This window comes from Habropoda laboriosa, unplaced genomic scaffold (genome assembly GCF_001263275.1).
Source record: "Habropoda laboriosa isolate 0110345459 unplaced genomic scaffold, ASM126327v1 scaffold22, whole genome shotgun sequence".
NCBI classification, from domain to species: domain Eukaryota; kingdom Metazoa; phylum Arthropoda; class Insecta; order Hymenoptera; family Apidae; genus Habropoda; species Habropoda laboriosa.
The window spans coordinates 7,967,047-7,984,193 of record NW_017100261.1 but is presented as its reverse complement, the minus strand read 5'-3'; the positions used below and the strand labels follow the sequence as shown (position 1 = coordinate 7,984,193).

At 36.8% G+C, this 17,147-nt stretch overlaps 1 protein-coding gene across 1 annotated transcript in view; it reads right to left on the bottom strand.

Annotated features, from left to right (window-relative positions):
- The window catches only part of LOC108572717, a 41,311-nt gene extending 24,369 nt beyond the window's left edge, over nucleotides 1-16,942 (bottom strand). Inside the window, exon 1 of the mRNA XM_017934993.1 lies at nucleotides 16,729-16,942. Coding sequence (XP_017790482.1) covers nucleotides 16,729-16,891 — 163 coding nt within the window. The 5' untranslated portion in view covers nucleotides 16,892-16,942. The remainder of the gene's footprint in view (nucleotides 1-16,728) is intronic.
- Between the last annotated feature and the right edge of the window lie 205 nt (nucleotides 16,943-17,147).

The window sequence follows — 17,147 nt, the reverse complement described above, 5'->3', positions numbered from 1 at the left end:
GAAACTTAGGAATTCCCGGTTCTATCTTCACTTTCTTTCACCATGACTTTAAGAGAGATTCTCTCAATTTCTACTGTAAGTCTATGGCTGCCAGTTAGAAAACACTTCGTCTTTCTAACTTCTCCAAATAAATTTCTCAAAAATTTCCCAATTTTTTCTCGTTATACGTATATCATTCGCAAATCACAAATTTCAATTGGAACTTCACAAACTCTCCTCCAGATTAATATACAAAAAATTTCTGAAATTTCTCTCTCTTAACCGTTTGCTGTTCTATGTTTCGTTAGGCTCGATATATTCGTTTTTATTGAAATTTGAGATTAGTATATTAACCCTTTACAATCGAGTGGCGACATTAAATAATCGTCACTTGGTAAATAATTAACGAAGACAGAGAACAGATCTGTGGGCCTCCATAAGTTTGTTCGCCACAGTGAAATAGAGAATACATTGAATATTTAAATAAAATAGTATACTTTATTTCTACGTTAGTTTGAAAAGATTTCAAAGGTCCGATTTGCAAATCTTTTCTACAGCAAAATTACCTCCGAGTGCAAAGGGTTAATATAGATAGAGTAATACTAGTGAAAATATGAAAATATTTGCAAAATACGAAGTATTTCTGAATATTTTTTTGGCTGGTACAAAATCCTCAAAGCTTAAAGATCACAACGAAATTACGAATTTCAATGCAAATCAGGCTTAACCCTTATTTCACACTTCCCACCCCAAAGTGTAAATATTTAAGATTTAAATGAAATCTCACCGGGAGAGTTTAATTCACAAAATATTTACGATTTGAGCGAAATCCTATCCGAACATAATCTGTCTAGATTCGTTTCAATAAAGCATATTTACGACGTTAATTCCACTGTATCGTAAATATGCGCTATTAAAATAAATTCTTGCAAATGCGCTAAAGCTCTAAGCACAGATACTAACATACAGGTTAAAAATTTTGCCAAATTCAAATTTTCGAAAACGTCTAAAACGCGGAAACGAAAGATTTTACGGTTGAATGTCGCGTAAAAAAATCTGCCTTGGCTAAAGGGTTAATCGCGACGGAACACGAAAACTTATGTACAATCACCGAGAACACTTCTAAGATCTACAAGCTGAAGCGGAAACTTAATCCCTGCAGAAAAGGCGTCACTGTTCACCGCGACAACTGTTTGATCCGTCAACTACTCACTGTCTTGCATCCGTCGTGATCAGATTACGTGGCTCGGTTCGCGAATCGTGAAGTAGACGAAGAGATAGTCCTCATGGATCGAGCTTGTAACGCGTGCCACCTCGAGAACGGTTCATTGTCGCGTTGTCAACTCGCGTTTTCTGACGATCGCGCCGCCGGATCGCGTTCCCCGCGTATGCTAATTTTGCCGGTGCAGTCACGTGCTTTCGCAACGCGAGCGAGTGCAGCGTGCTGCTGGCGTCGCACCACGGCAAATGCGAATGTTCCCGCACTCTCGGCTCTTAGTTTTGCGCCAACGCTGGAAACTTTTTCCCGACTTTTTTCGCGACCTCCTTCGCGGCTTTTATTCGAGCATTTTGTCGCGTGAGCTGGTGTTTTTGTTGGAATCATTTAATCAATTTGAAGGTGAAAAAATACCGGAAGAAGTATCAAAATTAAACATTTAAAATAAGAGGAGGTTGGAATTTATTGGAATATTTTGGAATGATTTTTTATCGTATTTGACTACGATTCGTTAAGAAATTAAAGAAAATGTAGGCGAGTCTGGGATGGAGAGAGGTTTGGCGGAATCAGATGATAAAGGCGAGAGACGAGACAGTTTTAATTCTAATAAATAACTAATAATGTATTCTACACGGACACGAGTCCTATTTTCAACAACGCTCCTTCAATATACTTTTCTCACGCAAAGTTCGTTTCCCACACACACTATTTTTCCACAAGCTATCCGTTTTAAACCTTCCCTTGACGAGGGCGTTTCTTCTCTCCGCCAATTAGGACTGTTCTCGAACGTACCCCTACGACGTTCCCCTTCTACCGCGATTTTTGGCGGAAAAACCGTTTCGCCCGGGAACGTCGCTTTCCGTCCTTTACTTCTGGTGACCAGATTTATGGCACGTCTTACCCACGGTCACATCGGCACCATAAACCTGGCCACCGTCCCGATCGGCGCGGCTGACGACCACGTGGGCCGCCCCAAACCCTAAATTTTGCCTACAAAAAGAATATTGTAGCAGTGAATTTTCTAAGTTTGAAAATTTTCAAATTTGGATAATTTTTCAAAGTTTCCAGTTTGGCTTGAAAATTCTAGATTTCGTTTAATAGAGAAAGAAGGCAGGGAATGATTATCGTGAATTTTTCTGAATTAAAATCTTACGTATAATAATAAGATAGTTTGGCTGAAAATTTGGGGTTTGTAATTAGGAGAAGAATTTAAATATTCTGAAATGGTTTTTTAATACAAGAGGTACCTTTAGTTGAATTTCAACAAATGCACGACGCAAATTGACGAATAATCGAAGTCCAACCGCGTCTCTCTTTTTTCAAAATAAAAACTTCGTCTGGCTCTCGGGAGGATCGTACAACTTGGTCCTTAAATTGAAATAAATTTTCCTTAATGCAGGCGAAACTAGAGCGCAGCAGAAACTGCTGTTAGTACTTTCGCTTAATAAGCTCCAATAACGTTAATTACAGTAGATAATTGCCTTAAAACTCTAATATAATTACAACGTGACTCGCCCGAGGTATTCTGTTCTCTATTATTTCTACGGAAAGATTTTCCAGAGATGCTTCTAACTTTCTGAAAGTCAACATCCGCGGAGCTTTTATCTTGGGGATGGCTTGGAAAGTAGGGGACCAATTATGGATTTACAGTGAACGATCGATACGATCGCGGTAAATCATTTTGTTTTTTTAGTTAACAATAATTTACCTAATTTTAGAAACAATTAAAAGTCTTTCTCAAGAACTTTTTTCAAAAGCAATACATCTCAACAATTTCTAAATTTATTTTACTTTATTTTTAAATAGGAATTTCCAAATTTTTTATTTCTAAATATTCTGTACTATCCTTAAATTGTCGTGTCCTGTTAGTAGATAATAAAGCATCATTCTAAACATCAATAACGTAGCACAAACTAGCAGTAGACAAGTGAATAGATAAATACCTATTTTTAACCCTTTGACTGCTATCGGCGCCTGTGATAATCGAACGCTGGATACTATCAGCGCTCTTCGTATTCGTATTCTATTTTTTATATTTACATATTACTTATTTTGCAAATGTAAAATACAAAATATTCGGCAAAAAATTATTTGGCTAACGAAATACGTAGTATGACTATTAGTACAAAGGGTTAAAGATACAGTAGATATGTAAACAATGCACGTAATGCATCTGTATATATTGTAATTTTTAACGATCATTGATGGCTATCCAGCTGATGTGATGTTAGATAAATAAACAGAAAATTTCAAGAATATATTGACAAAGATGGTAAACAAGTGGAGACTCTTTGAAGAGAAAATACATATGTAGTACACCTATCCCCCGATTTACACGGTACTTTATTTACACGATTTCACTTTTACACGGTCATCTAACTTGAATCGCATCAAGTACTATCGAGTGATGAAAGTGACATCATACCAACTAGGAATAAAAGATTAATAGTCTACGAAAGTGATAACGGTAATGAAATTTTTGGTTAAATTTTTTAATTTATACTTCTTGTTTCTGTATGTAAAATAAATTACATACATATACCTTTATATTTTTATGATTTTATGAATAGACCGTTGTTTTTATGTTTTTTAAGATATATTTAGTTTTATTTTACGTTGAAATAAATGACTGAATTATGCACATTTTAGTTTGTTTTCGATTTACACGGTTTTCTAAATCGTAAATCGGGGGATAGGTGTATATGTAACTGTACATCTGTAGTACAATTAGGCAAAGCCAGTGTTTTGGAACAGGCATTCTCGACACTTCATCAAAGCAGTCATATAGAAAGGACGATAAACTAAAGGGCAAGCAACCATGTGTAAACTTAGTTTAAGCATAGTAACTTAATATTACAATTGAAGTATCGTTGTAGAAAATACCCAACGCATAATTAACCTTAATAGTAAGCATAAAATTTATCGCCTCTGTAATTTATGGAAGTCTTAATATATGTAACGAAGAAATTGTTGAATTTAGTGAAGGAAACGAATGAAACGTAAACGACGATAAAGGAGGATAAATAGTTCACTCAGTTCGTGGTCTGCTTTAAAATGAATTTCTTGAAGTAAAGAAAATACTATGAAATAATAATAAAAATTTCTTGAAATGAGTAAAATTAAGGATAAGAAAGAAAATACAGTGAAATAATAATAAAAATGAGGTGGTATTAATCAGAATCCTTATTTTTCTCACGGAATGACTATTAAACCCTTTACCTTACAACGAGTCAGACTCGTGGCCCAGATTCTGCCCAAGATGCGATAAAACCGACTATTTATATTGCTAATAAATATTAATTGTAATTCTAACTCTAACGTTTGAATTTATAAAACTAGCTATCACCAAAAGCAAATGATCCCCAGTCTACATTAGCTTTCTTCCCTTCACACAGTATTGAAACAACAAATACCGACACTCACGTGCACGGCCGGTAAAGAAATCACAAGTCAAAGGGTTGACATCTCTCTAAAACCTGCGTATATACAACAGAAGAAAAACAAAACACGTATATACGATAATTCCTAGGTACCCAAACAACGGCGGAGGCAAACACATCCGTGCACGCGTGAAAGGGGTTGGAAAAATCTCAGGGTAGAATTTAATATCGAGGAGCAAACGATAATTCCGCTGTGCTCGCGATCTCTTTCATCCCCTACTTCTTCCTCCTCCTCTTTCATCCTCACCATAACCTTCTCTCAAAGCACACGCTCTCCATTCTCTCCGCAGGAAATTTCCTTTCCCCTTACGAGGGTATAATACCGCCTCTCTTTCTCCTTCGCAGAGAAGACGTGTTAGCAAAGAGAGAGCGAGAGAGAAGGAAAGTGTATGTAGATTCTATCAGCGAGAATCATATCCACCTGTGCCCCGTGGTCATTATCCTGTCTTCGTTTCTTCCTCTTTTTCTTCCCCTTTTTTTCCCTCCCCCTTCTTTTTTCGTACCCTCTGTTCACCAGCGCGGAATAGGGCGGGAGGGAGGGAGAGGAGGAAACGGAAGAGGGTGGAGGGGATGGTGCGGAAGGAGAGAATATTAAAAACTTTTTCCATAAAGCGTCTTCGCGAGGCGAGGCGCCGTTAGACCGAGCATGAAAGCCGGTTCCTTGCAGTTTCAAGCGTATCCCCGCCGGTTTTTCCGAATTAGTTCAGACGGTTTTCCGCGTTGCGCCTTCCCATTTTCCCTCTTTTCCCTCGCTCTTGCCCTCGGTCCGGCCGCGGGCGAAATGAGCGCGCGGCGGCCTCTTTCGACGCGGATAAACGCGGCACAGAGAGAGAGAGAGAGAGAGAGAGAGAGAGAGGGGACTAGGGAATAGTAAAATTTAATTTGGAGCGTTTCAGAGGAGGAATACGTTCCGGCAAATCGGTTTGGATTTCAAGGGAAACTCGGTCTTGAGATGGCCCAGCGGAAACGTGCAGCTGAAGATGGTTAATTATTGGGAAGAATTCTGCTGAGGAATTTTTTTTTCACAGTGAAAAGGTGTCTGAAGGGGTTGTGAATATGTAGGTTACTGTGGAAATGAGGGGATAAAGTGGATATATTTTGAGAGTGAAAAGGGTTGATTCTATTTTGAGCTGTGAAAAAATGACCGAGTACTGTGAGTTTGACGCTAGAACAGTGGGGTCAGAATGACCCATTAGCAACTTTCGAAAAAATTGTTCGAATGTAATTTTTAATCACATTTTACTTCCATGAAAATTCACTTTTGGAAAATCGCTAATGGGTAATTTTTTGGTTCTAGTGTTAACGATGAGACTAAAGTATTAGCTCACCCTACAAATTCGATTTTACTTATTTTCTCTAGGTTTAATTGACCATCTGTATAGGTACATTTGGTAAATTTGCGCAGTGTATTTGAAGATTATGGAGCATAAATGCACTTTTCCGTTGGTCCATACCATGTTGCTCAACGATTAGATTTGAAAAACGAATAATAGAAAAATTTGAACAATTGAATTGGGAATTAATGCTACATCTACCATATTCTTTTGACCACTATAAAACTTTTTAAATGGAAGGAACTTTAACAATACAGATCACTTGAAATTAACGTTAGATCAGTCTTTTAATCGAGGAGATAAGAATTTTTTTGAAAATTTTCTATTATTTTTGTATTGAAACTGAGCTTCTAAAACGACAGTAATTATTAGAAGATATAATAGATCTACTTGAAGAGTGAAAAAGGAAACAGGGAATGTGCGGTGAAATTTAATTCGAGAAGGGTTGATTCTATTTAGAGCTATGAAAACACGACGAAGTAAAAGTTCCAAGACTCTGAGTTTAATCACTTATCGTGGCAGAATGGAAGATAGTAAAAAGCAAAACATCACAAATGACAATCCTAACGAGTAACGTCGGATGTCTAAAATTTTTTTAATCAAAAAAAAAAACAGCAATGTTAATACATAAATCAAAGATTCTTGCTTCTACTGTGCTTCCAAAGATTTGTCTAACAAGTGTTTCACGGAAGCAACGAAACACTGTGTTTACTCGTTTTTATGGAGTTTTGATGGAAACTGACGAGCAGATGCTTTTTCGTAAGAATCTTTATAAATTATATTTCCTCGGTAAATATGGTTTACGTGGAAAAATGTCGAATCGTACGTACTCGTGAACAAAGTGCACAGATCGATAGATACACGATGATGTAATTGAACGGTTAATTAGAAATACGTGTTTGCAATTGCGAGGTACTTAATTAAGGGAATTGAATGCGTAAAGATTGCCGGCCATGCGATGGAATACGTAACGAATTAATTGGGAAGATATTTAAGTGGAGAGGAGTTCGTCAAAGGTACCAATAAAAAAGAAACAAACTGTACACGTGGATCAACGGGCACACAGCGGAATACCTGAAAAGCTCATTAGGGGTACACTTGTAATTGCGAAGAATTTCCTCAAAGAAATCGATCACACACGCGAAACTTTTCACAGCGCTTATTTTCGTAATTCGAGAAAATAATGAAAATTGTTGAAAAATCGTAGCGACTTCTAATTGCTATTCGGTGTAAAAAGTTTCTTTTCGGAGGTTAGACAAAATTGAAGAATTAATGTCTTAGAGTGTTGTCAGATTTCCTGCGAAGATCACTTAAATCCATTTTAACCCTTATGTCAGTAACCGGAATTGTCGTCTACTTCATCGTCCAATTTTAGTAATTTTCTGATAAGAAAATTCTAAACTTGGGGCAAACACGGATAGAAAATGTGCGAAGTAACAACGGTCTGGCCGGATGTTTAAATCTTTTACCTGGAAGATCGAATATTTTAAGTGAGAATTATGCAAAAAGGTACCCAGTTATTGACATAAGGGTTAAACTATTTTCACGAAGACGAAGAAATCGAAATATAATTCAGAACATAAATACACAACGATCAGCTGAGACTAAAATAACATTTCCAAATTGAATTTCTCCAAATTGAACTAAATAAACACACCGCAATCTTCCTGTTTTATCGACAGACACAATTCTCCTGTAACAATTACATCAACTTCGTCGGAATCTCTCTATTACCGAGAGATTCATCTTTCTAATACTGTTATTCCCTGAACGCGAAACTATTACGAGGCTGAAACTTTTACGAACACGAAAATAATGAAACGACGAACATACTCCCCCTTTCTCCGCCTCTGCTTCTTCCTCTTTCTTTTCTCTGCATCGTGTCCCCGTGTCCATCCCTCCATTCCAAGCCGCTTCTTGTTTCCGCAAACACTTTGTCACGGCCACCAGAAGAATTACAAACGATCTACGTCGGATAGACGCGTCGATTCCGGCGTTTACGAGTCATCTCGTCGAGGAGTCATTAAACAATCAAGCCCGGAACGTTTCGTCAACAAATAAGGCCTCGAGAATGGAACACCTGAACGCGTCGTCACGACGCCTGGCTTCCGAGAACGGAATGGCCGGTCCCGTTTTCTCGTAGCCTGGCCTAGCACTGGCTGATGGATCGGTGATCTCGGGCAACGTGCAACCCATTCATCTCGTACCACGTCGAAACAGAGCCACGTTGTGACGCTGCGTCCTTGCTCTAAATCGCCCGACCGTGCTCTTTTCGCGTTCTACTGGCGCTTCTTTTCTCCTTTTATTTAACTCGCCGATGTTGATTGATTCTTTGCTGGTGACAGAGGTCGTTTAGGTACTCATTTTTGCTTGGGCGATGATTCAGAGGTTTCTCAAGCCTTGCTTTGAGTAATTTTCCTTTTTGCTAATCACTGGGGTTCTTTAGATACTCATTTTTGCTTGCATGATGATTCAGAGATTTCTCAAGCCTTTCTTCGAGTAATTTTCTTTTGCTGATTACAGGGATTGCTTAGATCCTCATTTTCGCTTGCATGTGGATTCAGAGGTTTCTCAAGGCTTTCTTCCCCTTCTTTTTTCTGATCACAGGGATCCTTTAGGTACTCATTTTCACTTGCATGACGATTTAGAGGTTTCTCAAGCCTTTTTTCTCTGTTTTCTTTGAGAAATTTGCTTCTGTGCTGTTGACAGGGATTGTTTAGATCCTCATTTTCGCATGGACGATGATTTAGAGATTTCTCAAGCCTTCCTTCCCGTTTTTCTTTGAGTAATTTTCTCCTTTGCCGATGACAGAGATTGTTCAGATCCTCATTTTCGCATGGACGATGATTCAGAGGTTTCTCAAGCCTTTCTTCCCTTTTTCTTTAATTAATTTTCTTCTTTGCTGACGACAGGGATTGCTTGGATCCTCGTTTAGAGATTTCTCAAGCTTTTCTTCTCTGTTTTCTTTGAGTAATTTTCTTCTTATTTCTACTCTTCGAAGAAAAGATTGTGCAGAAATTTCAGTGACCTTTGTTTGTTATCGAAGACAGAAAATATTTGAGTATTGAAAAGTTGTAAATCGAAGAAAGAATGTCTTCGAACGTTATCAGATTTCTATTTATTGGTTTGTGTATTTCGAGAGATGAGAAATTACATTCCAGTTCCTGTTGGGTATGATTTACCGAGAATCTTCTTCGACGTGTGATGTTGAAAGATCAAAGAAAAAGATGTCTCGATCGTTATATTCTCCCAAACACTATATTCCTCAGATCACACCACACATGTTCCCATGCTGTTAGTCAAGATTGTTTTACAACAGAAGTAAAATCTTGCATCCGGCAATAAATGTTTCGAGAAATCCATAAATTTCCGTCTAGTTACGACTTCGGCAATCCTAAGTATCGCTTAGAAAAGCTTCAAATTCATACGGCGTATTGATCATGCGCGATCTTTGTCGATGCAATGAAATATTTATCGATCGTCACCTTCTTCCTTCTAATTTTATGTAAAACAAACTGAGAAATGTAGCTAGAAAGAAATCTCTATCAAATACAAATATCTTATATATCATTCGTATATTTTCTCCATCGCCAATCAGATTAGTACTATTTTCAAATCGAGCACAGATAAATCTTGTAGAAAAAGAAGAACGCATTAATCTTCACAGATGCTGGAGCAATTCTCTGAGAAAAATTCTGGTCCAATTCATCTCAAGTATCACAATATCCCACGCTAATCTTCGGTAACAAAATGTTCATCGACAATCCATCTTCACCAACTTCCTCAGCTTTATCTCTTCTCTAAGTCTCTCCCGTATTAATCGCTTAATCAACGTCAGAACAAGGTCCGCGCACTTGAATCGACGATATTTCCACGAAAAACAAATTTCTGATAATTCTCAATTGTCAACTTAGCCGTCGAACTCATTTCTTCACCAAAATTTCAGCAAATTCTCCAAAATTGTGTCACCGGGTCCACAGTGCTCCACGTCCCTGAGCAATCGACGCAAACAGCAAATTACGAATTATCACTCGATTCACTTAATCCTGAATTCATTCTGTTGAGATCCGACGAATCCAAAGCCATAATCTTCGTTCGTTTCTCTTCGCAATTGCAGAAACGTTCGATTTATCTCACAGTATCAACTTTAACTCAGACCCATCGACGAGATATCAGTGGGTCAGGGCTTGGAAGCTTGGGGCTTGGAAAATTCACCGAGACTAGCGTTAACGATTAAGGGAAGAAAAAAGACGGTGAGTTGCCCGTGAAAAGAGGCCGGGACGCCGATCGTTTTGAGCCTCCAGACAAAACTAGCTCACGGTTGGCTACATCGCTCCCGAAGCCAGCCAGCCCTCTCCTTCTTTCTTCCTCTCGCGCGCGACTATTTAAATCTTTTGTAGTAGCTGCTGGTTACGATCAGCTACGAGGGAGAGACTCTGTCGTCACGTGGCGACGAGAACGTTCACGATGTCCAGGTCTCATGGTGTACTTTCGTCTTAGTGGTCGTCTTAAGGGATCTTCTTGGGGTGGTTTTAGTGGTTTCTTGGTGGTTCCGGCACTTGGAAGCTTCTCGGTCAAATTTTCCAGTCGCAGCAAGGGTTTCTGCGGTTTTGTAGGACCTTGTGGTATTCTCTGTTGAGATTCTGTTCTTTTCTTTTTTGGCCTTTTTGATTTTTTGACGATCAGTCGTTTGGAAGGTTTCTGGAGCTCCTTTTTAAGGGATGTTTTGTTAATGACGTAAATAAAAATCGTGTGTGTATTCGTTCAGTGCTTTTGATGGGAGAATTCTTTGTGCAATGTTAGGAAGATGTTCGGTTTTTTATGTTTGTTTTAGTGAACTTTCGTGGATGCTTCAGGGTTGCTTTTGTTTTATTTTTAACGAGATTTTGGAGGAAGAAGATGGAAGAATTTTTTATACAACGAATGAGAAGATATTCTGTTTTTTTATTTTTTATTTCCAACGAGATTGTAGACAAATTTTGCAATATTTTTGGAGGAAGAATTAACGTTTGATCGTGATCCACAAAAAGTTCAGAATATTCTTTTGCTGATTTCGATGGAAGAATTTTTTGTATACTGAACGATAAGATATTCTGTCTGTGTATATTTTTCTAGTGAACTTTTGTAGCTGCTTTTATTTTTAACGAGATTCTAGAAACATTTTGTAACGTTTTTGGAGGGAGAATCAAGGCTTGACCGCGTTGCATAGGAAGTTTGACGTGTTGTTAATTAACGAAGTTTCTTATCGCGATAACAGAGAAGATATTGTAGAAACTTTCTGACGTCCTCGGTCCTTTGAAGGAAGAATCTTCGGTAATGATTCTATGAAAGTCGTGGTGCGATGCTTCTGGCCTTCGTTTCTTGGTAAAACTTGTTGCTCAAAGAAACGTGTTTCGAAATTGTGCAAACTTTTTCTGCGATTCCCCCATCGAGACATTGTGTACAATTTCTTTTGAAATTAAAAATGCACATTATTAAAATAATGATTGCTCGAAAGATCGAAATATTTGCACTTCTAAAAAAGGATTAGATTCGATAGAAATGTTTCACGTTTCGGTGTATTCCAGAGTTGATTCATATGTTGATTCATCTGGAAACACTTTCAATTTCAATTCCATTACACACAATTCTTAAAACTGGATTTGCATATTTTTTTTTTTTTTTTATAGGCGAACAGTCGTGTTTTGGAGTCACACTGTGAATTTAGAAACTGGAGGATTATTTAATTTACATAAGTGGGAAGCACGTAGGTAGCAAAATGCTGATATACTTGTTTTCTCTTCTTTTTTTGTTTTTTACAAAATTATGTCGGTACAAAATATACAAGAAAATTTATACATTTTAGCTTAGAAGTATTTTTTTCAATATTCTAAAATTATTAGAAAATGCATACTGCTCGTGTTTGGGATTACGTATTTAAGTGACAGCAGTCCAGTGTCTTTTTCACAGATATTGCAAAGTAAGGGGTTAATTGCTTTATCTAGGGAGTAAGGGGACACTGGACTGTTGCCATCTGCGGGATAATTACACATTGAACGAGGCTGAATATCCCACGTAGTGCTATTAAATTTATACGTCGTCAGTAATGTCCCTTATTTTGGAAAAATAAAACGAACGAGGCAAATTAAATGTTAAATTGACAATTTAATACTGGGAAATGGGGTAACTTATAAAATACTAAATTCTTCAACTAACATTCATTTCATTTTTATATTTGTCAAGTGACTTTAATTGACTTTACTGGGTTTCCAATGATTCTCTAAAAATTGGAAAAATGGGTATTTGTTATTAAAGAAATTTGATAAAAAATACAGATATATTGTATGAAAAATATTTGCACAGAATGTAGAAAATATTTGCCACTTTTTTTTTTCTGCCAAGTGACTTCAATTGACTTTACTGGTTTTCCAATGATTCTCTAAAAATTGGAAAAATGGGTATTTGTTATTGAAGAAATTTGATAAAAAAAAAATGGAAAACATTTGCACAGAAATGTGTATTTTTAATCATAGTCCTTTGCAAATGCTACCTATATCATTTTTTCTCTTAGTCCATTAATTTTCATATTCAGCACTTTTTCTACTCTCCCTTGCTTTCCAGTAATAATTTTCCAATTTCTAAGTTTAGAAGATCACTCAATTCCCAATTGATTTTCTAGCTGTAAAAGTTTCGTAGAAAGCCCAAAAAGTTTCTGCCTAATTTCAAGCCCAACGTTTCAACAGTTCCTCACCCATCTCGTAGAAACGAAAGTTTTTCCGAGTCTCAAATTTCACTGGTCGTGAAAGCTACAGTGACGCAGCACACGTTTTTCCCGTGTGTCAGAAACGCACGGAAAAGAAAACACGAGGCGCTCTACGACTGTTGACGAATCATTGATTAGGAGCGTTTCTTTCCGCGCGGTATTGCAATCTGTCAAGCGTTTTAAAAACGCCTGAAAATAATCCAGCGTGACGCACGGGCCGTCTGGTTTTCGGGTGACGTCGAGAAAACAGGCCTCCACGAAATTACGAGGAATCAGCTCTGCGATGAAGTGGTTAAGAAATTATGACGAATAGTTATGACTCTGATGGGCCAGAAATTAGATAATTCCGGAGCTGTTTATAGTTTCGAGTCTGTTCTGTAAAGTAGTAGACCTATTTTCATTTCAACATGAAACAAAGATCATTTATATATTATAGTAATGAAAAAATAAATTGAAAATAGGAAATAAGCTCTTTTTATATGAATCTTTTTGTTGAACAAATTAATTTGGAAAATTTGTCGAATGTCTGTGTATTTGATTCTATTTAAATTTGAAAAATTTGTGTGCAAATAAAAGTGTGGATTTTTATTATTATTTTCGGATGATAATGAAGTCGTAATTTATTCGTTATTGCTTCCAAAAGTAGCTTTTAATATTCGATAGTCTATAACTAATTTTGTATAAGAAATTATAATTGCAGTTGGCTTAAGTAATGCTAATAATTCATTTAAATTTGCAATTATTTCATTTATTCAAAATTGTGTTTCTGGAGGACAAGTGGTATAAGTTATGACGTAGAACATTTAAGTAGAATACATGCGTATGTGGTAAGCCATACACTTCGATGCGTACATTAAACTTCAAACAAGCACTATTTATTGGATAATAAGAATTGTTAATAACGGTGGTGAGATCGGTAGGCAAATAGCGCCGATTCTACATCGATCATCGAAGTCAAGCTGCACTTTGTTGCGTCGCGCGGAAGGATGGGTGACCGTCGAGAATTTCTTTCGTTTGATATTTTTTCGGGGTCGATGTTTCTCCTATATTAGGAAAAAGGGGTGTTTCTGGCGTGTGAAATTCTCTTGATATTCTTTCCAAAACTTTTAAAGTCTCCACTCCCTTTATAAATAAGCTTGAATGGAAACGATAAAACTTTCTAGAAAGTATTAAAGACTCTTCCGTATATCCCTAAAGTGCGAAAGTACTGAATAGTTAGTACTATGTAACAACACAACTTGCTTTCAGTTCTTTCACGATTGCGGTAATTAAAAAAAAATTGAATAATAAAGATTAAAAATTGAATAATTTTACTGAAAAATGCGAAACGTGTAACGAAGTTCCAAATTTGACAAATCTACATCACGAATTGTTATTCAAGTTCTCCAGTATTCCGATCTAATTTTGTACTTTACGGAAAGTAAACTTGAAAGAAAAATTGAACAATTGAGATAAAATTGTGAAATGATATTTTCAAACTTTGTTGCGCAATTCCTCGAAGAGTTCGTTTTCTCCTTTCACGTTTAAATATTATCGCAGACACGGTAAGAAATCCATAAATTCGAAGGAAAATTACGATAGAAACTTCCAACTTGTGTTTCCCCTGTTACAGTGCATCAATTTTCGAGACGATTTAAGAAGTGTTGCATAATGTCAACATTTCCCAGGAGGCTGAAACACTGTTTTGCTATTCGAGATACATTTTCTCGCGGTCGTATAGCCGGTCGATATCTAAGAATCCGTACAGAAACGACATCTGGGTTTCTAGAACCTCGAGAGAGAGAGAGAGAGAGAGAGAGAGAACAAACGTCGATCCCCCGTGGGCGAGAATTGCTGCCAAAACAAAGCTTTTCTTGGCTCGGCGGGTAAACAAATTTCGAGAAAATAGCCGGCTTTTCGCGGTTTCTTCGCCCGTGTGAAAATATTCGCACGTTCTAAACGCCTCGATCACTGTTCCCTATCTCTTTGAAAACTAGTCGCCTTTCTGCCTTTGATCTTCACTTGCTACTCCGCTAGAACTCACTTCCGGTATTCGTTCAGGTTACAAATTTTCCGAAAATTGTCACTTCGTAAATAACCTTTTTTCCAATATCAATTCTTTTCTGCTTCTTAAACGCCTTTCTATATTTTTTTCTTAAAACAATGTCGAAGTTAGTTGTTCAGTTATGAATTCTAAAACAGCCATAATTCTGAGATAAAACGTTTTTTTACATCGTTGTAGTTACATTTGTCACGAAATTTTTGTGTAATTTATATTTTTTAAGTTTTGTTTCAGCTGTGTAATATCGGTGTCCGCTAGTAGAATTTTACTATTTTTCGAGAACATCTTTGTGCTTTCGAACAGTAAATTTGTGGAAAATTGTGTTCTCGTTATTAACTTCTGATAAATTTTCACAGAAGGCTGTTTCACGTGCACTAAAAGTCCCAGCATATGCCAGTTAAATCATCGTTCTTATGACTAAGCTATCTGATATCTTCTTCGAGCTACAAACACCATTATCATTGCTTACATAATCAGCCCCTTTACCAACATATATTTCAGTCTAAAATGTTTAGACAATACATAAAGTGCGTCTGTTCGACGGAAAAACAGAGCATCAGCCATATTGATACCATAAACTACAGTATTCGAGCCTCGAGACGAAGATATTATTCCTAAATTTGTACAATGGATCAACCTTGGAAATTTCACAAAATAATTCACTCACCATTATCGAAATCTCTCGATCAATTAGTAAAATAATCGCTCCGTCGATACACTGTTTCATGTTTCTCACTCATTTTCGTCTTCGTTTCACAATAATCGACGTTTAAAAATGTCACTTTTAATATACTATCTCCGAGAAAATTCTTTCACAAATATGACAGTAGAAAATTCAATTCTTTCAGCTGTAAACTTTTTTCGCAAGATTTTTTTTTCTTCCTACACAAATCTCGGTTTGTATCAATTTTGGAAGGTTGAAGAATCGTCTGAGTTGAATATTTGTCACAAATAATTGAGAAAACAGGTTGCAAAATTGTTATTTGAGAGATCGAGTGGTTAGAACCGCGACAGCTGCCGGCCGGACACGAAGTTGGCGCGTTTGGCCAAGTTTCGAAAATAGTTCGCTACGGATTCGACGATAATGTACGCCGGTGTCTATTTGTAGCGAGAAAGAACTGACCAACCAGGCTTGCCAGGCTTGCCTGGTGAAATTTCCTAGCGATTAGTGACATGTCTCTTTTCCTATAAAATAAAAATATGAATACTCTTCTTTGTGATCGAAATTAATACAAAATTAGTGATAACAAAATTTACAGATATCTTCATTACCTTTTTGATAACATTTTTTTAAAATTCTTTTGATAAATAAGACGTTTGTATAAAATGTTGAGGAATTTGGAGAAAAATAAATTTTGCACGATCTTGCAACTTGTCAGCTTTCGATATAGACACTTGAGGATCGAAATTGGCTCGTACAAAGAATTTTTCACGAACTAAAATTTCTTGAAGAACTACTTTAAAGGGACTCTTTTCCTAAAAGTTCCTTTTAATACTCTCTTTAGAATCTACTTTTAATGCTCCTCTTTCAGATGCTTTTTGTAACAGTACTTCTTAACACTCTTACAGAGTCTTTTTATAAAAGTACTTTCTATTACCAATGTATCAGTTGTATTAATTTATTAATTAAAATTTGTCAAACAGTTCAAACAGATTCCTGTAATTTTTAGTTTATTTTAAAGTACATTCATTATTTAATTGATCATAACTGCTATCCACTAAAGTACATTAATTATTTAAATTTATTAATTTAATTTTCTCGAACAATCGACATCGTTTTTAGCAATGCCTGAAAATACGGCGATTATCGAATGCATTCGTTATTCAGCATTAGTAAAAAATGCACACTATCGATCACAAACACTTCCCATAAAAGTACATTGATCGTATTAATTGAACAATGTCGAATAACAGCCCTGCCTACAGATAGCAGTCACTTAGAAAGATAATAAACCAATATCTGAAAAAAGTTTTACCTTGTTCCACTTCAGCGTTAATATTAATCGTCCTCAGTCTCAGCTCCTCATTCTCGTAAATCATCCCCCTCGAGGACTTCCGATCTAGCTTTCTGTTCGGTTTCACGCTGACATCTCTGCGTCTGGCTCGTAGCATTCCAACTCCCACCCCAGCACCCGCCATCGTTTCTCCTTATTTTCTTCTTCTTTAATTCTCAACAATTCACACGATCACAAAGACACACATTTCACCTGTGAACGAAATCTTCGGAAGCTAGTATCCTACGATCGCGAGTTTGTATCATCTTTCACCGGTTCTCACACCAGTTTTCTCTGTTTTTATTCGAACAGTAAACACTAGTAAAGAAAGTTTGTATTTCTGGAGAAATTAGGGGTGTCTTGGCACGCTTTTATGTTGTCCGTTTCGCGGCAACTTTACG